Source organism: Eutrigla gurnardus (genome assembly GCF_963514095.1).
Source record: "Eutrigla gurnardus genome assembly, chromosome: 5".
Taxonomy (NCBI): Eukaryota; Metazoa; Chordata; class Actinopteri; order Perciformes; family Triglidae; genus Eutrigla; species Eutrigla gurnardus.
In genome coordinates this window covers 18,570,144-18,593,510 of record NC_139919.1, presented here as the reverse complement: position 1 = coordinate 18,593,510, position 23,367 = coordinate 18,570,144, and the positions used below count along the sequence as shown (strand labels likewise).

General features: G+C 42.6%; 3 protein-coding genes across 5 annotated transcripts; 2 read left to right on the top strand and 1 right to left on the bottom strand.

Annotated features, from left to right (window-relative positions):
* The first annotated feature begins 3,617 nt into the window (after positions 1–3,617).
* On the top strand, positions 3,618–7,894 carry gpr101 (G protein-coupled receptor 101). Its single transcript, XM_084009486.1, has one exon. The coding sequence runs from the start codon at positions 4,311–4,313 to the stop codon at positions 5,661–5,663; it is 1,353 nt and encodes a 450-aa protein (XP_083865612.1). The 5' UTR covers positions 3,618–4,310; the 3' UTR covers positions 5,664–7,894.
* A 153-nt stretch (positions 7,895–8,047) lies between these two features.
* tm9sf5 (transmembrane 9 superfamily protein member 5) lies at positions 8,048–16,198 on the bottom strand. 2 transcript variants are annotated; one of them, XM_084009484.1, is made up of 18 exons: positions 15,911–16,198; positions 15,421–15,488; positions 15,201–15,294; positions 14,960–15,087; positions 14,676–14,805; positions 14,052–14,179; positions 13,833–13,947; positions 13,624–13,703; positions 13,408–13,513; positions 12,694–12,744; positions 12,210–12,342; positions 11,671–11,790; positions 11,506–11,563; positions 11,186–11,345; positions 10,909–11,060; positions 10,692–10,803; positions 10,367–10,538; positions 8,048–8,727 (listed from the first exon to the last, which is right to left on the bottom strand). In XM_084009484.1, exons 1-18 carry the CDS (start codon positions 16,046–16,048, stop codon positions 8,660–8,662), a joined length of 2,013 nt encoding a protein of 670 aa, XP_083865610.1. In that variant the 5' UTR covers positions 16,049–16,198; the 3' UTR covers positions 8,048–8,659. The 2 variants fall into 2 exon arrangements, with proteins under 2 accessions (XP_083865610.1, XP_083865611.1); XM_084009485.1 differs by lacking the exon at positions 12,694–12,744 and having other exon boundaries at positions 15,911–16,196.
* Positions 16,199–17,886: 1,688 nt separating this feature from the next.
* Positions 17,887–21,695, top strand: rbmx (RNA binding motif protein X-linked). Of its 2 annotated transcripts, XM_084009777.1 has the most exons (9): positions 17,887–18,176; positions 18,268–18,393; positions 18,751–18,857; positions 18,945–19,110; positions 19,264–19,404; positions 19,524–19,641; positions 19,926–20,054; positions 20,140–20,270; positions 21,075–21,695. In XM_084009777.1, the coding sequence occupies exons 2-9, from the start codon at positions 18,285–18,287 to the stop codon at positions 21,389–21,391; spliced, it is 1,218 nt and encodes a 405-aa protein (XP_083865903.1). In that variant the 5' UTR covers positions 17,887–18,176; positions 18,268–18,284; the 3' UTR covers positions 21,392–21,695. The 2 variants fall into 2 exon arrangements, with proteins under 2 accessions (XP_083865903.1, XP_083865904.1); XM_084009778.1 differs by lacking the exon at positions 19,264–19,404.
* The last annotated feature ends 1,672 nt before the right edge of the window (positions 21,696–23,367 follow it).

Here is a 23,367-nt window from a genome sequence, read left to right as displayed (position 1 = left end):
CTTCTCCAAGTCCACAAAACACATGTGGACTGGTTGGGCAAACTCCCATGAACCCTCGAGCACCCTGCGGAGGGTATAGAGCTGGTCCAGTGTTCCACGGCCAGGACGAAAACCGCATTGTTCCTCCTGAATCCGAGGTTCGACTATCGGCCTAATTCTCCTCTCCAGCACCCTGGAATAGACTTTCCCGGGGAGGCTGAGAAGTGTGATCCCCCGATAGTTGGAACACACCCTCCGGTCCCCCTTTTTGAATAGAGGGACCACCACCCCGGTCTGCCAGTCCAGAGGCACTGTCCCCAACTGCCACGCGATGTTGCAGAGACGTGTCAACCAAGACAGCCCCACAACATCCAGAGACTTGAGGTACTCAGGGTGGATCTCATCCACCCCCGGTGCCTTGCCACCGGGGAGCTTCTTAACTACCTCGGTGACTTCAGCCCGTGTAATGGGTGGATGAACCTCTGAGTCTCCAGCCTCTGCTTCCCCAATGGGAGACGTGTCAGTGGGGTTGAGGAGATCCTCGAAGTATTCCTTCCACCGCCCGACGATATCCCCAGTCGAAGTCAGCAGCTCCCCACCTCCACCGTAAACAGTGTTGGTGGAGGGCTGCTTCCCCTTCCTAAGGCGCATGGTGTTGACTGTTTTACAGCTCTAGTCAATTAAAGTGATAGCAGTTGTGAGTAGGCCTACATAGGCCTACTTTAATTATTAACACACGCACTTTTAAATGTAAGAGTAAAAAAATAAAATAAAAAGGAATCTAAATAGAGCAGGTTCATCGGGGGGGGGCTAAAATCGTTTGCTAATATACCAGACCCAATATTTTTTTTATTTGGCGCTATGTTAGGGTGTGTATGTTAGTTCTTCTGCTGCATAGCGGTCTAAAACCACAGAATGCTAAGAATTCAAAATGGCTACGATGTTAGCAAACCAGTACATTCACGTGCAACGGACACGGCACAACATTAGCATTCATTTGGAGTCCATTTCTGGTCGCTTGACAAATGTAAGCTCAACATTTACTCACCTATTAGGTGTGTTTTTGTGACGAAGAATATCCAACTCTTTAGCTTGCTCGACACTAGCTGCTGTGTTGACCAGACTGAGCAGCTAACTCTTTTCTGCCGTTTGGTGTTGGACAGATAGCTCGAGCTAGCTCGCTAGCTAACTAGCTAAGGTGAGTCCAAGCTCTGTTGCTGCTTTCTTGAAATCAGCAGCAACAGGGAGCTGTTTCCATCAAACTGTAGGCTACTACTACTATAGGCTCCTACTGTACACCGAACCAACTGAACTGTATAGATAAAAGAAAGAGCAAGGTAAAGACCTAGATGTTCAGATAGTCTCAGCATGTTTTGTGAACTTCAACGTGAGAACGGGAACTTTGGAGGAATTAAGTGATCTATGATGTTATCATTATCACATTATCTAAGACCTAAAAATATTAAAAAATATATAATGGTGATCATCACTTCCAGATCATCAAGGGCACGGAGGCTGTAATAAAGATGCCATATTAATTCAAAAATATCCACTTTAGATTTTGTTTTTTTCACAGTTAGAAAACTTCAGTTATGGAATCCATGCCAGCGCTATAAATTGTAATGTTCCAATGAATACAGGTCTTGAATAGATCCATAATGTAGGCCCATTCTTTTTCTCTTCATTATATACATATAATCTCACATGATTCATCAGACAAAATTTTACATTTACTGTAAAGCCAGTTAAGCCCTCATTAACTGAAGGATAAACTTACCTGAAAATGGACACAGAGATAGAAAGAGAGAATAAGAACAAGTTGAAGAGCTCGTCCCTGCACCTTGTGTGATTGATTTTATTGGTCCATAGGTGTTAGTGAGTGACAGTGAATGACTACATGACTGAAGACAGGGATGGCCACTGTGAATATTTGCTGTGTGAGCAGTCTAGAAATCCTACCAGGCAGCAGGCCTGTGGGTCTCCCTTTGAACCGCAGTCCATTCAACAGAAGAACAGAGGAACATCTGCCCACCCCATTGCTGTCACCACCATTTCATATGCAATCTAAATCTAAAACACAGGGTGCTCCAAACTCGCATCAAAGGGCTTTTTGATAGCTCGGTTAGAACAGACTTGAAATAAAATGGCTAATTACGAGGGTTGATTAGTAGCCCACGTAAGCTACAGCCTAATTGGATTGCACAACGGCTTCATTTTTTTTGTTCGTCTTAATGAAGCCTTTTCATTTGCGGGGCTGAAATGCTGAAGCATTTCTTTGGTTTCCAGCAATACAAAAAACAGGGGGCTTATACAAATGTATATATCATACAAGCATTCATAGGTCATTCAGAGGTTGTGTTTATTTGATGGAAACGGACTCATCCACATATTCATGAACACTTAATGTGAAAGCTTTTTTTGTGTTTGTTAATAGAACCGTTGGGCTCATGTTTATCTCTCCAGTCATGTTTATCTCTCCTCGGCTGAATTAAGAACGAATCCAGCTCAGCTTCGTCCCCTTCAGTGGTTGAATAATGAGCTGTGATAACGAAAACAAGCATCTCACTCCCTTTTCACATCAGCAAATACAATAAACGTTTTTTCTTTATGCCAAGTGTTTCTCAAAAGGTTGGCGTTTTGATGGAGCAAGTCAGGCACAGATGTGGTACAATATAAAAGCAAACATTTAAGATAAAGCTTTGAGATTGGTGCTGAAACACTGTACATCAGGTAGACAAGTGCAAAACTAAAACATGTATATGAGTAATTCTGTCCTTGTCTTCTGTCTGTCTCTAGGAATCATGTGACCTGAAAGAGGAAATCATCAGGGAAATAGCTGATGAAGCTCAAGTGGTGGGACTACAGCTACAAAATGGACCAGATTCTTCCAAAGTCAAGAATAAACTCAAGATATGTAAAATGATCAAAAGCTCCAGAGCAAGCAGAAATTGGACATTGAGGTGAGATTGTTTTGCCAACTTCATCTCAGTGCTGTGTTATTACCAAAACATCCAATGAGCCAATGGACCTAATTGTTTTTGGACTCTTTCAAAAATGCTGAAAACAATCTAGTTTGTATTATAATTTTTGGGGATATTTCATGGTGATACAACATGCTCTGCAGAAATTAGGTCGACTTTAGTCCTATTGTGTTGTCCTCTGACTGCTGTCCAATTATGTGAAGATCACATCAACAGCCACTTAATTGAATCACTTGTTGTTACTAAGGAGATCTGAGAGACTGGTGGAGATATGGCTAACTGGAAAATCAGCCTGATTTGATCTAAATAGGATTATTATTTTTAGTGTTGTTATTATTATAGTGTTGTTGAAAGGAAGACATTATAATGCGTTTTATGTTTAGTCCTCATTTGATGTTTTCTCCTGATGTGTAAAATAATCAGAAAATGACAAATATAATGTGATTCCAGCAGGTAGAGTAAGTGTGAGACAGGACCGTGAAACGCACTTGCACATTCACGACAAAAGCGAGACAGCGGCTGGGAGGGAGGGTGACAAGCTGCGGCGGCGAGGGGGGGGATTTCGGTGCAGGTGTCCTTGTGTGTTTTTTTCCCCCTGACACCTCGGAGACAAGACCCGACCGTAAGTAGCCTTAAGACCGCCGAGGGGGAATCAGCGCTGATAAAAAAAATAATAAACGTCTGATCTGGCATGAAAATCCCGAAAGGAGAAGCGATGGGGGAGAGGTGCTCGTCCGGATGAGAGACCCCCGCTGGGTGAAGACACGCAGCGTATGTCGGCTGAGCCGTGAAAGCTCGCTGCCGTCGCCTCGGAGGCTGGAAACGGGGGGAGCGAAAACGGAGCAGAGCGTCCTCGTGCCGAGCATCCTCGCGCGGATCGTCTCGAGGTATTATACGTCGTTTGCAGATAAGCGATCCGCGATATTTGCGAGCTGTCTGGACGTCGTCGGTCGATGACGACGGCATTTACTGTCGCCGGAGAAATTCCATTTTTTTCCCCCTCTTCCCACTGTGCAGATGTGGGCTGCGAGAAGAACGGGGCCTGTTCGGCTGTGTGGAGGGATTAATCACTGATCACGATGCACAGCAAATCAGTATTAATAACCTCCTCATTCATCATCATGACTGGCTTATGGGTGTTATGGCATGTTTAGGTGAGATGTGAGAACAATGCCAGATGTGTGTTGAATGTTTGCACCTGATCTGAAAAAGGAGGAGCTGCTCTACAAAGCAAAGAAAACATGAGCTGGTGTTTTTTTCTCCCCTGACATCTTCCCGATCCAGATGGGTCCAACCTGACTGGATGTGAACCCTCAGCTGGATGTAAGGCAACACGTGAACAAGTGAACAATGCCGAGCTCTCAGGAGCCCGATGTGGGCACGAATTTCACTGGCGTTCCCTGGGATCCTGGTTTCATCTCCGGTGAAAACTCGGTCTGGTCCTCCACGGTGAACAGCGCGGTGAAGATGCTGCTCATATCCCTCATTGTGTGCGTGTCCTTGTTTGGGAACGTGGTGGTCTTGCTGGTGTTCCAGAGGAAGCCTCAACTCCTGCACGTGGCCAACCGCTTCGTCCTCAACCTTCTCTTGGCGGACCTCCTCCAGACCATACTAGTCATGCCGTTTGCCATCGCAGCCACCGTGCCAGGCGTGTGGCCCCTCGATGCCCGACTCTGCCAGGCCCTGGTGGTGCTCATGCACCTCTTTGCGTTCGCTGGGGTCAACACCATCATAGTGGTCTCCGTGGATCGGTACCTGGCCATCATCCACCCTCTGTCCTATCCCACCCGCATGACCCCTCACCTGGGCACGAACCTGATCATCTGCACCTGGGTGCTCAGCTTCCTGCAGAGCACGCCTCCTCTCTACGGCTGGGGGGCCATTGACTTTGACCGGCATCACAACGTGTGCTCAGTGGTGTGGTCCTCCAGCCTGTCCTACTCCGCCGTGGTGTCCACCTTCTCCTTCTGGCTTCCTGTACTCATCATGCTCGGTTGTTACTGGATGGTGTTTAGAGCGGCTCGGAGGCAAAACGCCCTGGTGCACCCGATCCAGACGCAGTCCTACTCCCAGCCCTGCCCACAGGACTTCCAGGGACCTAGCAGTCCACAGCGGCAGCCTCAACCCCAGCCCCAACCCCAGCAGGCCAGTTCACCCGACGGCCCCAACACAACCAGGGGGTACCCTGTTCGAGTCAGGCACAGACGTTTCCACTACCACTGCAAGGCAGCTCGGGTCGTTTTCGTCATCGTGGCCTCTTATATCCTCAGTATGGGGCCTTACAGCATACTAAATACTATATCTATGAGCACCAGAGCAGCCGTGCCCCCCTGGCTGTCCTCCTTTGCCCTTGTGCTCTTCTTTTTGCAGTGCTGCCTCCACCCGTACATTTACGGTTACATGCACCGCAGCGTGAGGAAGGAATTCCTCGCCTTGCTCTGTGGACTGTTCTGCAAACAGGGCCGTCCCAGCCAGAGCTCCGCCGTGGAGAGCTGCTTCACAACCACCGAGGGACGCCTGGGCGCCCACTCTCACCTGCCTAGCCTCACTGCTCGAGTCTTCCCCCTGCGGACTTGGGAAGAGTGCACGACATCGTCCTCTCCCACTTTTGAGAGGAAGTCAAGGGACAGCCGTAAAGAGACGGCCTCCACCAGCGTCAGCTCCGAGCGGGAGCTCACGGTCCACAGCAGGCAAAGCACATAAACCCGGAGGATTCATCGGATCCATCATGTGCGTCATACACAGACGCTAATAGGGGTCGTTCCTTCTGAATTCGCTCCCACTAGAAATTGTCAACGTAATGTTAATAGAGTTTACTGTTGCTAAGCCTAGTTAAATGATCATTGTTACGAATGTATAATAGCTTTATTTTATATTTGTTCAGCTTTTGAGAACATTTCTGTTCTTTTGATGGTTTCTTATGTAAATGCAGTTTTAAGAGTAACCGGGTGTCATATTAGTCGCAATGTGTGCAGCTGTTTCTGTATTTTTATGGCTCTTTATGTTTTGTCTCTACAAACCGTTGTTCGTATTGTACTAGCTGCTTTTTTTACATAAAACGGGCATTTAAATAATTTGAAAAGGATTCAAACTACAGTGAAATCACATTTAATTTCTATTTTACATCTTTTTACAGGCCTATTGTAATTTATTTTTTCCTCTCATCTTCCCATATTGAGACAGAAATTGTTATATTGGATCAAAGGGATTTTCCTTAATGGTGGGCCGTAGATTTCTCTGACAAGGCATCGATCTGCAGTATCTGCACAACAACTATAACTCCTTTAAACTCTCTCTGTGATCCTGCCTGAGGGCACAGCATGTACCGGCCTTGTGGTAGTGCAAGCAAGCTTTGCCTGCAACCAATGAACTCAGGGTATACTCGTTGAAAAATGTATATAGTCTCAGCTCTCGAACCTTGTAGATCAAGTGAACATGTGCGTTTAGGTCCTGGTAAACTGTAACTGTTTGGAAAAGTCTTGAAGCGCCTTTAGATTAAACGAGTTGATTAGTGATGTATTGTGCTGCAGTAACAGAATACACACATAAGTTGATGACTCTCGCCACATTGTCTTAGCTCTTTGTTTCTCTCCAGCTCAACCAAGGTTGACTTTCTGCATCTTACTGCAGAGTGCAGCTGTATACTTGGATTCAATATGTACTGCCTTTGTAAAGTCGGCCTTTCTTCGAGGAAGTTCAGTATTTGTGTTGAAAAAATAGAGAAAATAGAGCCGGGTGTGATGAAAACTCCTCGCACCAGTCGTTTAACGTAGGCTGCATGCCGCAAGATCTTATGTAACGGATTTCTTATATTCCACGTGTAGATTTCAAAAGATACCTCCTGTCGCAGTATTTGTAATGGAACAGTGGTAAATGCTTGCAATGGCTGATGTCACAGAAAGGCAGGTAGATGATGTGTTGCCAAACAATCTCATGGGTCTCACATCTCACAAGACGATGTGCATTATTTGAAATGTGTGTCAAGATTGTATAAGCTTTTGAGAAAAAATGAGCCAGGATGCACCCATTATGTTGTTGTTGTTGTTATTGTTACTATTGGATTACAATAGTTTTCTTGGAAACAATTCACAACTTGTTGGACCTGACTGGACTGACTTGGCTCAGAGCCTTGGTTTATTGATGAGGTCGCTGTCCACACTACAGTATTATAAATGACAATCAAACATGGATGATCGGTTTGTCAGAGTATTGCTTTGTAAAATATGAAGGGTAAAGTATGGTATGTAATATAGTTTATCATCTAATAAGAGGAAACAAAATGTTTTAAGTGCTTTAAAGCTGTATATTTTTGTGATTTCTATTGTGCTTTTGTATTATTTATGGTTTGAAAAGTTGTCTGTTGTTTAATAGAGGTAAACTAATTGTAATTATGTAAAGTTTTATATTCAATTCAACGCATCTGGGGTTTTTTTTTTTAAATATGAAACTTTCCCCTTGGGACAAAGTTAACCATCATGTGATAGAAACCTATCATGCTTATGCCTACAGTTCACTCATCTGTCATGTGATCATAATCTCCTCGCTGTCATTGTTCGGGACCGTCGATCATATCAGACCACATTCATCAAATAGCACACACCTACATTGTTAGCATACTTCCTCCTCTTAAATAAGATTCTCTCTGCCTCAGTGCATTACAGCTCATCTTACGCATCGCTGTGTCAAAGCGCAAAAAAGTAAGAACATGGTTAAATGTGTAAAATGTTCATATGAATTCTAATGGCTTAAAGAAAAAAAACATGTGGCCTTCATTTGGAATTGATTGCATTTATTTGTAAAAATGTGACTTCACACTGCTTGAAGCAAAAAGGCAGCAGTGTTTCATGTAGTTACAGTTCAGCAAACTGCTTATTAAAATCTGAAAGGGTGCATATGTACTTAATCAGTAAAATCAATGGACTGCATTATGAAAACTAAGTGAGTCGCCTGTCGCCGCTCATCAGACTGAGGTCATCCTTCATGTGCAACGCACTGTAGCGTATTCTATGATACAGCTGTGCTTCTTAACCAAGTGTACCCTTTGTTTCATTGCATGTAGCCATCAAAAACAAGAGAATGGACATGTATCATAGCAATGTCAGTGTTTTATATATCATTTCTGAACTACAATACAGGCTGATATTTAAGGATGTATAGCCCCTTCTTCACCGTACAAAACAGAAAAAAAAAAAGAAGAAAAAGTAACTCCTACAGATGATTCCATAACGGTGACAATCTTTAGCATTCTCTCTCTCTCACTCTATACAATATATGTACACACATATTTCATCATTACAATACAGGTAATGAAAAACAAAACATTTAGCCATAAGGAAATAAAAAAAGCAAACAAACGGAACATTTTACTTTCTTTAGAAAATTCAAAATAAGACATTTTCTTGTTAAACCCACTGAAACAAACTGTTCACTATGACAGTTAGATAGATCATTGGAACCCACACTGATTTCCAAGGTGCCACTCAAAATATTACTGCTCAACAGTGAAGACAAAATCATATATATTAAAAAAAAAGAAGAAAGAAAACAATAGCAACAAAGGTTTAAAGCACAAAAGAGGACGGGCTCCGCTCTTCGGGTCTTTTCTATGATAAGTGATGGTTTCAGTTCAGGACCATTCGGACCACCTTATCACCCAGCCAGCACCGAAACAGGAAGAAATCAGTCTTTCCTTCAGTCCTCTAGTCCACCTTGACCACACTGTAGATCTTATTTACAAACCAGAAGCAGGCGAAGAAGCCAATTGTACCTGAAAAGAAAAAAGAGGTTAGAGTAATGATTTCATAAAAAGTTGTTACTAAAAATAAGCACAAAAAGCAAACTTGGACTGATGTAACACCCAAGAGAATCCGAGAAGAAATCTGGGAAAAATATGAGTCAAGCACAAAATGAATGAAAGGCCGCAAGCTCCTGAAATTAAAAAAGTACAAATAGTACAGCCAGCTTGCTGTTGCAGCAAGACCAGATTCCATCTTCTAAAAGCTTGAAAAATAACTTTTGACAGTTGGAACTGCACCAGCACTTCATTTTGTCAGGGAGAGAGCATATGCTCCCCCCAGTGTTGAGAAGCCAGATTGGTCAAAATCCCAAATCAATTCAAGTGGGTATAAAAGTCCTATCTGACGGCTCAACAGGGGCCACGCAGCCCAATCCCGAATTAAGTTGTGATCAAAGTTGGGATGAGGTGAAATGACAGACAAAAAAATAAAAACTTAAGATGGGGAATGAGAGAGAGAGAGATCAGGATTATTTAGATGAAAACTTGAAGCAAGGAGGGAAACTGATAATCTTTTCCTTGAATCCTTGGATTATTTCTTAATGATAATCTTTTGACATCTCGTCCCCTTGCTACTTACAGCTCTGTCTTAAGATAGTGTCAAGCAGTATTGCAGTGATGAGCACGGCTACAGGCTAACTTTTATCAGGCCTAATGACAGTGTAACGCCAGGAAACATGGCATCCTCTGACATCATGGTGAGCAGTGCATCTGAAGGCTACGCCGTTATCTAGGCCTGTGCTTATCCTTTTTCTGCGCACACGCCTACTCTCATCCGAGTGGTGTGAAAGAGACCTGGACATGGCTGGAGAGTGCTGTTGCCATGTCAACATGTGTCAATCTTTTGTTTCTTTTAACACGGAGAGAAAAGCTGTCCTCACAAAGGTGTAGCTTTGCGGTGACGTGCGTGGTACATAAATCAGCACAACCTTAAGTCACACGGCTGGATTTTAAGTGCAAGTACAGATGAATTCAGCGTTGGTCAGGAATCCTGAGTGCATACAGACCCATTATCATCCATGGCAATGAGTAAAAGTGGTGTCTGTGCCTTTTGATCTACAGAAAAGGAAGCTCCCTGATAAAACTAGGCTCTGGCTTGTCAAACAGCAAATTACAGAGAGCAAAATTGACCCGAATAAGTCTGGAAAAACTACATCTGACCTAGAAGAACATTCTAGTTAAATTTCCCACGGTCTCTCTTGATTTTCATTAAACTTTAAACTTCTGTATCTGCCAGTCTAGAAATAAAGCTCAATGACGAGAGAAGAAATATTGCACAGTGCTGCCTAGGGTTTTATGTATTTGGAACAGGATGAAGGTCCTGCATCTTCACAATGTTTAACCGAGGCTGAGCAAACAATGTCATTCCCACCTACAAACTACACATGCCTTTTTGCCTTTTGGACAATCAACTATTGGTGCTTATTCCCACACACACACAGCAGTGAAACTATTTTTAGATGTATAGATATCCATGTGTACTCACACTGAGCTCACCAATAAGAGAAACCGATTACTTTATGATACCTAGGTATCCTTGCAACGTGTCAAGACAAGCAGGAAATCGTTGAGGCTTTGTAAAGAGCTCACGTCACTTATCTCAAAACCTCACCTGTGAAAAGGAAGAAGATGAGGACCATGATCATAGTGTATCCAAAGTAGAGTATGGTGCTGGCAGCTCCTATTATTTGCAGCTTCGAGAAGAAGTAATGCACAGCGTAGACAAACAGATAGACTGCTGTGAAGCCGCTGGTCAGGAAGGAACGCCACCACCAGTGGTAATCCTGGACACACATTACAAACGATGACATGTCAGAATATATTCACTGAAGACCTTATTAGGATAACTTATAGTGAGGGCTGCACAATTAAATCACTGACAACTAACATATTCAAAGGCTCTAGTTAGATAAATGAGACAACATTTGTAGATGTACCTCAGCACATAGGTGGAAGTAGCAGAGCAGAATTGTGGCCTCAGAGCATGTGATGAGTAGAATAATGAAAACCAGGAACAGGAACCCAAACATGTAATACATCTGATGAGACCTGAAGGATAAATAAAAAAGGAACATGTAACAAAGAGCCGAACTTGCTGTAAAGAGTGCAGAGATTGCAGACCAACCAGGAAAGACTTAATTTCTGTCTTCTTACCAAATGCTGTTGAGAATGAAGAAAAGCTGGATGAAGATGCAGCCAAAGGGCAGGATACCACCCATGACTATACCAGGAATAGGCTTTGTAAAGAATGATTGTTCAGGAATTTGACGGGGGATTTGATTTGTTCGCACCGGTTGCTCAATTGCCTGCAGGGAAACACAAAGAGAGAGGATATGATTATTAACAAAAGGGCACACAAACATTTAATCCACAATCAATCATTTCAAGCTAGAGAATTTAACAATGTGAGTAATTAGGAGGCCTAACTCACAGGTTTCTTGAATCCAAAGTAGGCACCGACGAATGTGAGCGGCACAGAGATTCCAAACCACAGAGCCAAAATGGCCACCAGGGTGCCAAAGGGGATTGCAGCGGAGGAACCCTCCACCCAAAGGATCAGGTTCATCAGGAAGAAGTCTGCAAAAACAATTCTAGGGAAGAGAGATGGACGACGGACAAGACACGGAGATAAGACGTGAGAATCATAGCAAGATAGTGTCCAAGATAAAATAAGGCAATACAGATCAACGCGTCATTCCAGGGCAGAAACCAAAGAGGAGACACGGCAAGCTGCTTAGAGAGTGAACTTACCCTGGGCACAAGAGTGCTGTCAGCAAGACGTTGGTCTTCCACTTTTCACCTCCAAAAGCTGAGAGCAGAAATAGACATGGATGAGGATATCGTGAGGAGACAGATCAGAAATAACCCTCAAGACTTTAATAACATTTTACTATAAAGGTTTCAGAGGACTCTTACTTTTGTAGAGGCGTGCAGATACAAAGCCAGCAGGCGTGCCCAGGAGAACCCAGAGGACCACGGAACACGTCATGAGAGCTCCTCTGTTGGCCGGCGACAGGAAACCCAGACAGGCCAGGACTACAAGGACAAACAGTCATCAGTGCACTCATTCAGACATAACAGCATCACTTCATTTAATAAAGTATCACGGCAAAGACTGCTTTTAATGCTAGTCCTATCTGTTGCACCTAAACTTTACACTGCAAATGGATGTGCCTTTAAATGTTTCTTCTCGATATTGTTTCACTCCTAAATATTTCAGAAGCTCCAACAGATTGGCCTTCAACTTTGTTCTATATTTTAAATGTATTATATATTCAACCTTAACTGACAACAAAGCCGCCTTTGAGTGTAATTCAGATTACACAATATGTAAATGGCTGTAACAATGTGTGCAAAGAGCACAAAGGAAAAGTGAAACCGATGGACGTTAGTAGGAGGGAAACTCAGTGTGTGTAACTATTACATATTACAGCCTATTGTGAAATAGTCCTTACAGAGAGTGATGAAGGTCATGATGAAGATCTGGGTGCCCTGTCCGAGGAACACAGACAGCAACATGCCTTTCCTGGGGGGACGGAAAACATCCCCGTGCACCTGCTTCCACCCCGACTCCTCCTGTGCGTCCTCCTGGGAAGGGAAGGCAGAAAGCAACACAGCAAGATTCACAATCACTGAAGCATTTGACATTTGAAAATGATGAAAGTTAAAGGTTGACCCACCACCAAGCAGTGATATACTACCTCATCTGTTAGCAAAGAAAAACAAGGTGAAGACAGAGAAAACTTGGTTTACCAGAAGCTGTAAAATGTGGTGTGGAAGATCTACTCAGTCAAGTTATTAGTATGAACTAAAGAAGGAAATATCCCCACCATATTTTACATTGTGAACTAATGTGCCGGTTTGCCGCAATCACACACCCAAACACCTGATTAAATAACCACAAAAGGTTCTGTTCAAAACAGCTTTCAATAAGCTTACGTAGAGTACTGAGGACTTTTCCTTGGTCGGTGGAATCTTTATCAAGTCTGCCTGTAAAATGTAACAACATTTTTATAATTCTGGATAATCTGCACCCAGCGTGCTGCAGAATTACAGCACTGTAGAGCCATGAAGCCGTCATAAAGATGGCCAGTAAACACACACTTAACTGCCAGGTGACATCCTGACCCTCTGATATTTGTGAGTTAATTTCATTATCCACTGTGGGATAAGAAGAATGTACAACCACAGACATGAAGTGACCTTTTAAACCTCAATCATGTATCTAGCTTAAAACAAGGCTGCCACTGAAATCTACTTTACATAGTTCTTTTGGGGGGGGGGGGGGGGGCAAATGTGTTGTGCAAACAATGGGCCTTGTAAGTAATTTAGATTGCCACCATGGAAATACACTTTTTTTGTTTTTTATGATGAATGATTCGTATTATTCTTATAGTCTTTGGTAATGTTGTCATATAGAGTAAGAGACTAATTATTGCTGATATTGTGCAATGTAAAGCCTGTATTTGATCATGTGACAGACTATGTGATGGTGCATGTGTGTGTCTGTGTGTGTGCGGGCCTGTGTGTGTTTCACAACTGGTAACAAGCGAGCTCCGGGGCCCGTCATAATAGTATGCACTGTGGTCCACCATAACTACGTTACGCTGCTGTCTAGATCAGCTCAAACAGAGAGTTCTACTGTGCCTTTACCTGATCCACCTGGTTGTATCTGGCAATGTCCTTGTGCAGGGTTCTCAGCATGATCATGGCAACCATGCCAGACAGGAACAGGACAATGACCAAGGAGTTCATGATGCTGGACAAACACACAAGACATACCTTAGCATCAACTAACAAGCACCGAGACCCAGAGAGTTTTAGGGAAAACGTTTCTGTGGTGCACAATGTGAATAAATATCTTCATACCTAAACCACTGGATGTTGGTATGAGGCATGGAGACCAGGATGTAGTCCCACCTGGAGGCCCACTTGATAGAATTGTTTTCCTGTAAAAAGAAGTTAAATAGTTGCAAAAAATGTATTTGCTAATTTTCATTGTCACATAGTAATTGTTATATATTAGTTAAGTAGAATAAGTGATATAATACAGTTGGTCATATTGTTTGGGTGCCTACCTCAAATGTGACAGAGTAGGTGTAAATAATCGACACGTCATTATCAAGTCCCCCAGGGACCTCCATTGGGTTACCTCCTTCACAACTTGGGTTTTTTTCATCAGCATGTTTGATACTGTTGTGCAAAAAACACACAGAATACATAACGTTAAATTATTCATAAAACTGGTGTTGGTTCTGAATTGTAAGATTTATCAATCTACTACCAACCACAATTACCTCTTTGGCTCCAGAGTGGCAGCGACCAGCCGAGCGCCTCTCCATCCTTCTGATGCTCCACTGTGGTAAGTGATCCTGATGTCCACGTGGTTAAAGACATAAAACGTATTCTTCTTGTTGAACTCGGACTGAAAAAAAAAAAAAACCTATTCAATTTCTCGTGTACGATTTGTAAACACACATCTGTAGGTTATGTTGAGTATCTTCTATATTGTTATTGTCTAGTACCTCAAATAAATGTATCACATGACTTCCAACTTGATTATCCTATGTACGCCAAGTGTACTATTCTGTGTCTGTGTGGCCTAGACCCAACTGTTCTGATCATATTAGGGATTTTGCTTCAATAATTATGAGACAGTTAAGAGTGTATCCATAAGGATAATCAAATAATGTTTGAGATTTTAAATTTAAAGTTAATTGTAAATACGACACAATAATCTAATATGCTCGATAAATGTTCACTTAACTAAGAAAAAAATATTATTATAATTGGACAAGTGAGATCTAAAGCAATTAGAAAAGATGACACTCTGAGGATGACTTCACAAGCAGAGGACCAGCTAGGTTACACATTGTATGTTAGGAAGTGTGCACAAATTCAAGTCCGAAATGAGAACTCACGTTGATAACACAAGCATCTTTAGCTCGGCCATCTACGGTAACAAGGCAGCCAATGGGGAAGCCCGGGTTGCAGTACTTCTGACCATCCTCCACATCATAGCACCATGTCACTGGCATGTTGTCAATGATCCTGGACAAAATAATTGGTTACCATTAAAAAAACCTCTTCATATACTGTTTGCTTTACCGCTATTAACCTTCGTTCAAACAAACCACCCCTTCTACACATGACTCACAAGTAAATAAAGACAGTACAGTGATGCGTGTCACATCACATCATTTACCAGTGGTGTTGGTAGTTCAGCTGCATTCCCATCTTAAGAAAATCCAGTTTGGTTACATCCTCCTGGTTGCCTTTACTGTAGGTTTTGGTGCACACGGCCTTGCATTGTACATCTTGTTTGAAGTTCACCTGTAAAAGGGAAAATGAGAGGCATGTTGCATTAATAGTTAATAATTAATAATACATTAAACAAACCTGTGGGAAAACAGCATGCGGGCTGAGAGTTTCTGGTTAATACCTACCTTGTATGGTGAAGACTCGATTCGTTCACCAAATAGCACCTGTCCAAGGTTCTCAGAAGGCCTCGTTTCCTTGGCATCTTTGCAAAAGTCAAACCTATAACACATTTACAAATGGTCACACACACACACACACACACACACACAATTAAAATATGTTTTTTTGCTGGAAAACAATGATCCAGACATTACACAAATATAAGGAAACTAAAGGGTTACTTACACATCATACTCATAAGGCAGTACGGACTCCACTGAGTCCAAGCGATTGACAAACAGCTGAATCACTGTCTGTAAAGAGGCAAAAACAGATGGTCTGTCAATCTATCTGTGTTGTTGAATTAAAAAATAAAACTGTCTACCTGGTCAGGTAAAGCTAGCAGAGCACTGGCCAGTCGAGATAGGTAAAATTATGGCTATTAGCTCTCATAATTAATTGTTAAATAACGGTTCGTGTCATGTCAAACTCTCTCCCGCCCAATTAGTTTATACACTCCCTTGACAACAACATCAATTATTAATTCATTAGTATAAGGTTATTTTGCCAGGGCTCCGGTTCCAGGTAATAGTCGGGGCCTAAATAAATGGTTGGTAAGCTAGCAAGATTAAGGCAGATAACGAATTGAAACGAACGTGCCAATTCCAACAACAGATGGAAATCCATTTACGTTATACTGCATAAACAAATTGCGAGTTGCATGAATTCAACATACCTGGCAATCTTCGCCTCCTTTGCCCTCTTCACAAAAACTCACAGGGGCTAAACCCGGAAGATAAAACGCCGAGCACGAACAGAAATAGGAGACAAGCGAATAAACCAGCACAAAGCTAAATTGTAACCGCCTCTTCATTGTACCGCGGACAGGCTTCACCTCAGATTTGGTGTACTTAAATCCAAGGAGACGGTTCCTTCTTCCAAGGAAAGGGTGTTTGCTCGCGGTACACTGTTAGCTTGTAACGTCTTTCTACTCGGGACGCAGTAGCTGAGCTGTCTGGGGCTCATCAGCATCGGTGACGTTCAGCTCCATCAAGTTTAGCGGAAGTACCCAGATAACACCGGAAGTTAAACGATTTCACCTTCACAATAAGATACGCATAATAAGTTATCGTTAAGTATGTGCGATTTATTCATGTGTAACTGATGTTAATACACCGATGACGTCTTTTGTGGGATGATTTTCTTATGAATACGACTATAAACAATTACATTTTCAAACCGAGCGTTAAAGTACATCGCCAATGGTTTTAAGTTGAAAGGATACAAATCAGACATCCTACTTCGTTGTGACCGACTTGACACCGTGGAAGTAACACTGACGTTGCGTACCATTCCTACATAAACATCCTTTTCTTGACAGAACAATCATGTCTTTATACTGAACATACGTTAGAAAAACGCTTCATGGAAGATTGTGAAAGGTGTACATTCAAGGTATAAGAGCAAAGAGAAAAGTAAGAACACATTTCCATTGCTGAATAACTTTAGAAATCATTTTTAAAGAGAGCAGACTAGAAAAACTGGAACGGGTACATCTTAAAGCATATATGCAGTTACCCGTCAAACTTGTCTATGCCTTGTTGAAAGTAACAAGGTGTGTTTGACTGTACATGAGCTATTTGTTGACTACGTGTGTAGTACATATGTCTAATGCTTAATTACACTCCTCTACAATTTAAAGAAAGAAAATATATTTTTCTTTAATATGCTACGTTACATTTACAGTTACAGTAATAGAGGTCTTATGCTCGCTCTATGTTATAAACTCTGTACTCTCAATGTACACACCGTGAGACCTGGAGGCCAGTGGTCAGCTCAAGGGGCATCATATTGCAAGTACTGTGGGGCCCGGGGGCCGTAGTGGTCAATTCATGCTTTAAATCCCAGGGGCCAAGGGGCCATATGATCCATCCATCCATATGATTAATTAAACACCAAGGGGTCCCACATTGTAAGCACTGAGGGATCTGGGGGGCTCTCTTGTGCTGTGTGCTGGAGGGCCCTGGCATTCAACTTCCTCCAAAGATCTCCGGCCAGGCATCACGTGGGGTGCGGCCTGAAACCTAGATGCCTGTTGGCCTTGGGACAATGGCAAAAATCACATTCACTAAAACTGATAATAAAACTGGTTAGACCTTCACAGTTGCCAGGTAGGTATTAGAATTGTTTTTCTTCATGTGGCTGAAAGGGGGCTTAAGGATCTGTAATAAAAAAAAAAAGAATGCAAAGCCTACATCCATGTTGAAGGTCACGCTCAGAGAAGGTACAGAGGGCTGACCAGACTGCGGTTGAGGAATTTATTTTTGAATAAAAGATTGAATAGATCTAACAAAACCTTCTTTAAGTTTTCATCCACCTAGGTTGGAACTAGTGTGCACACATCATTTAGTGACATCACAACACATCCAAGTTAGTTGGAAGCCAATTGTGATTGAAAATCCTACTTACACGTGTGTGTGTGTGTGTGTGTGTGTGTGTGTGTGTGTGTGTGTGTGTGTGTGTGTGTGTGTGATTGAGAAACTTGAAACTTCCAGCATTTTTTTTAAAGTGTGCTAGTTACTTATAACACACTAACTGTTCCGTGTTTTCAAGTAGATTGTCGTTTTGAATGTGTTTACGGGTTTGACCTGTAGGCGGCAGCATTACGTCTTGTGGCGTCTGGTCTTCCGGAAACAGAAAAGAAGAAGGAGGAAGGGCGAGTGGAGAGAAACAACCGCCGCACGCCGTAGCTTACACAAAGCCGCGACGTAGTAGATTCAGGTCACAACTGGCTGCGTGCTTACATACTCTATATATATTACACAACAGTGTTGCGTCTTTATGCTTTTAAGGTAACGTGTAGGCGTTTGTAAAGCTCGAGTCGCCCGTTAGTTAGCTTGAATACGCGCTAGCTAGCGTTGGCCAAGTACGTAGCTAAAACAGCTGGCGCGTATATCGCCATTTTGCGCTTTCAGCAGCCCGAGACATTCGCCAGTAGCAAGGTAACCACCGCAGAAATATCCGGATACCAAGGGCAAATACAACCTTGCATCCAGGTTCCAATGCTTATGTACGATCCTGTTTGTGTTGCAGGTGGTGAATTTTGTAGCATGGCAGAGGCAGACCGACCGGGGAAGCTCTTCATCGGTGGGCTGAACACCGAGACCACCGAGAAGGCCCTGGAGCAGTATTTCAGCAAATATGGCAGAATTGTCGAAGGTGTGACTATTTTCGTCAATGCACAGCTGTTTCAAATTGCAGGTTTTGCTAATACTCGCTGTTAATGCATACCAGCTGCGTGTGGCCTGGCTGTTATTGAAAAGGCGTCAAATGTCTGCCATTGCACATTTAAGGAGGATTCGTTATTTTAGTTAGTCATTTTAGTGATCAATCAGTCCGAAGCTCATTCTACACCTTTTAACAATGTGTATTACTTACAGTTGGTTAAATGGGATGATAAGAGCCTGGATTTGTTAAACATTATTGTTGTATCTGTGTAAGACGTTAATGTTATCAGCAGATACTATCAGTCACAAAGCACACGCCCTCCGCTCACTCTGTCTTTCTTCTTTGCAGTTATTTTGATGAAAGACCGCGAAACAAACAAATCAAGAGGCTTTGCTTTTGTTACTTTTGAAAGTCCGGCTGATGCAAAGGATGCAGCACGGGAGATGAATGGAAAAGTAAGGATATTCTTTAACCAGCCATTATCTTAAAAAAGAAGTCCACTCAATGTTGTGATTTGTAATTTGAACTCTTCTACCACACAGTCTCTTGATGGCAAACCTATCAAAGTGGAGCAGGCAACAAAGCCTCAGTTTGAGAGCGGGGGCAGGCGAGGACCGCCACCCATGCACTCCCGCAGTCGTGGTCCACCCAGAGGCCCCCGTGGTTCCAGGGGAGGTCCTGGTGGTATGAGGGGCCCACCATTCAGAGGTAAACTCCTCGAAATTCGCACAGATCGTATTATTTGATCTGCTGAGTTTGTTGAACAAAATGTGTTATAGTAAAATATTCTAAATTAATTATTTTTTTGTAGTTTGTTTTGAGCGTAGTGTGTTAATATTTGCATTTCTTGTCTGTGGAAAGACTACGATAATTCAGGGAATGTAGAACCCTTCTTTAAAGGGATGTCATCCAGGGGTCCCCCTCCATTGAAGAGAGGACCCCCAGTTCGTAATGGAGGTCCCCCACCCAAGAGATCAGCCCCATCTGGTCCCATGAGCAGAAGTAAGTGTGCTGGCTGTGTTGCCTTCACCAGGTCTCCTGCAAGTGCCCCGATGGGTTGCATGCATCTCAGGTTTATTTAGTGATAAGTGAGCATGTTCGTCATTACTTCTATGTTCCAGACCCCATGTCAAGGGACAGGGAACCCTATGGTGCACCCCCTCCTCGCAGAGACTCCATGATGTCCAGAAGAGATGATTATCCATCACCAAGAGATGACCATTACAACTCCAAGGACAGGTGAGGCATTTCATGTTTACACACAGTGTGATTAAAAGTTTTGTCGACTTAAAATTAAATTGGGCATTGTAATATTTAAATATTAAAATTGGGATTCATATTTATTATTTGTTAAGTGTTATTTTACTTTTGTTTGAAAACTCATTGACAGCTGAGAAGATGAGCTAGACTAAGTTATTTTAGCAAAATGGGAAACTTAACTATAAATCTTAGACAAGAAAGCATAAAGCCCACTTAAGATATCATGGTTGCAGTTTTGCAGTTATCTGTGCTATGTTTCACAGCTACTCCAGTCGGGATTATAATTCCAGAGATTCGAGGGACTATGGACCTCCTCAAAGAGAATATTCATGCAGAGAATACTCCAATTCCAGTTCGCGAGATGACTATGGCTCAATGTCAAGAGGATACAGGTATAAATGAGGGTTTATATGACCGTTAAAGCCCAAGACTGGCTCTCAGCTGGTCCTTAAAATAATAAATGTTTCTATTATGTAGTGACCGCGAAGGTTATGGTGGAGGCCGGGAACCCAGAAGCTATATGGATCGCTCAAGTGGTGGTGGTGGTGGTGGTGGCAGTGGCGGCGGCAGCGGAGGCGGCTCCTACAGAGATTCATATGATGGTTACGGTAAGACATGACTCCATGAGTGTAATGACAGTAGATAATCACTGGCACAAAGGAAGAAGAGCTGCCCAAATAACCAGCCAAATCACAGCATTGACCACCGCGATCTCCAGTCACAAGACGCTGCAGTTTTTCTCCTCCCAAGAGGAAACAGCATGACAGGCAGCCTCTTTAAGCTTTTTTCTTTCCCTTTGCAGCAACCCGACCTGCAATCCAAGTTGCATATTTTCATGCTATTAGAAATATATGCCCATTGGCATCTCAACTGAAAAACAAAATTGCATTCAAAAAAGCTGTGTCCATATACCACAGTCCATGTTACCGCTGCATTCGACCAAAAATCTGTTGGCGCAATTTCATGCAGAATCTTTAATGTGCCCTGAGAGTTTGCAACCATAAGGAACCCCCAAAAGTCCTGGAAACATCCGTTGACCACTGAGTATGTGTTGCCTAGCAAAGCACTCCCTCAAGGAGAAACGTTCAAAAAAACATCAAGAGAACTCTGAAAACCTCGGCCTTACCTGCAGTTCTAACACTTGGAGCTCTAAAAGGAAAACGGCTTCTCAAATCAATGGCATGCTGAAATGGGTAATTCTGCCCATTCCCCCCCTGTGCTCGGATATATTAATGCCCATATCAACTAAATATCCATGTTCCACTTCGATAACGTGATGGGACATTTAAATATGTCATCCATTTAATTTATTTTTCAGCAAATGAATTCTATTGGCAAAAAATGAGCACTTCACAGTGCAAGAAAATGTATAAATTGAACCTTGCCAATTACCTGACCCATTGACCCTGCAGGTAACTCTCGCAGCGCCCCACCCTCACGGGGCCCCCCACCATCCTATGGTGGGAGCAGTGGAAGCAGTCGTTACGATGACTATGGCAGCAGTTCCCGGGATGGCTATGGCAGTCGTGACAGTTACGCCAGCAGTCGGAGTGAACCATATCCACCTAGCCGTGGTGAGCGAATGGGCAGGCAGGAAAGGGGCCCGGCTCCCCCTGTTGAGAGAGGCTACCCTCCTCGTGAATCGTACAGCAGCTCAAGTCGCGGAGGGCCACGTGGTGGCCGTGGTGGCAATCGACCTGATAGAGGGATGTCTCGCAGCAGATACTGAACTGGACTTGGAAATCACATTAAAGCAACCATTAGTCTCCGTGCACAGTTAACAAGTGTTTTGGAAGACAACACGACAAATTAGCCATGTCTAAATCTGTGGAGTATGAAGCTTAGCCTTGACCTGTATCCTGACTTTTCCAGTTTTTTATGTGTACTTTTTTTTTTTTTTTTTAGTATTTCTCTTGGTCATGTAACCGTACAGTTACCAAGTGTTACTTTTTGTACATTCAGTGCTGTTGGAATCTGCAATGCCCTATCAGTCTGGCTTTCCTACTCTAATAAAGCTTTTAGTTGTACATTGACCACTGCTCATGGATTTTCAAAATGAGACCAGGGACCGTAACATGAATGTTGAGTTGCAACATGATCGCCTTTTACAACGTTTTCTGCAAAGCATAGGTGAGTTTCTGCTCATGCTTTTATAAATCGTCGAGTGACTTGAGTTCCTTCTTACACAAATGTTGCCATCACCTGGACGCTACTGTTTTCAAGGGTTAGGCAAATGTCACTGTCAAAATGTTCCAATGTAGTTTCCTTGGAAATGGATCCATCACCCTAGGGCCATTTGATGGCATGCAACGACAAAACCAAAGGCAACAACAACCAAATGCTACTCGACTGGTAGTCAACTGCTGGTAAGCAAAGCAAACCTCTTTGTTTCTCATCTGTAAATGAGTTTCTCTTTGTCCTGTATTGCAACCCCCACACAAAGGGTGATACTCAAGACAACTTTTGCCTCAGAGGACAAAAGACAAAAAAAGGAGGCCCAACTGAATGTGCCTTTTTCATTGTAGTCCGTTTTCACCAGATAGCATTGTCAAAAGTGCAGCAACATCCCAAGAAGTTTTGTCCCTTTTCATCAATGATTTTGCCAACTGAGCCCTCAAAATGACCCTTTTTGCCTCACCAGTCGTCGAACCTCAGTAAAATGATTGGCAACAGAAGCATTTTTAAAATCATAAGAATTTTATAAACCTTTTTTGGTGAAACTTAAAAAACATTTTTTTTTAATAATTAAGAGCCATTCTCTCAGTATCAAAACCTTTTCCACAAGCATGCCAAACAACGGAGACCTCTGGAAGAGCACAATCGTCCACCAAACTGCCAAACTGGAGACACCGTTGAAGCAAATTCCCAGTCGGACCAAGGACTATAAAATAATTTTGAGATGTTTCATGAATACATGATTAAGTGAAGGGCAATGGGTTAATTGTATGTTCTCATTGCAGGATGAACAACACTCCGAGGCAACTGCCCCTCCAATTTACCAGATCTGTGTCTTCAAGTTGTTGGACCAATGAAACCATGCTGCATCAGAGTGGGTACCTCTACCAGACTAATTGTAGTAAGTCTATTACGTTATTTGCAAAATAAAAGTTTTATTTTCTTGCATAGAAATAATAATCTCTATGATTATTGCTGAAAAATAAAACTTGATGTAATTAGTTTGTGTTTACTGTCTTTCAGGTGCTGGCAGAGGCTTCTGTTGGGAGTGCTGGTCGAATCTTCAAGTGGAAATGCGTGTTGAAACAAAGGCTGTGGATTAACCCTTATTCAAGTTTTTGTGTTTTCAATAAAGAGTTTAAAGGAAATGTTGTGGTTGACTATTTTGACTCGTCATGAAAGAATTGGCACTTTCTTGCATTGGCTAATGTAACTTAAAAAAAATTGGGCTTATGTGTTTGTGGTACCTGCTTGTAACAAACCTTTGAAGCGTGTGTGTTAAAGAAGCTATCATGTTTCCTCCTCCAAATAAAACTATTTAAATTGGCAGTAGTCACACAGCTTATGTCTGAAAACATCAGCATCCTGCCCAAAATGATAAACTATACTGTAGATAGATCTATGGGTTTCAATACTGGTGTTCTAATGTTAGCCGGCTATTTACATGTCATGCCAACTGATCTCATATACAGAATTATTCGTACAGTACGTTGTAATAATTTTGCAGCTGCACGCCAGATTCCCTGGCGG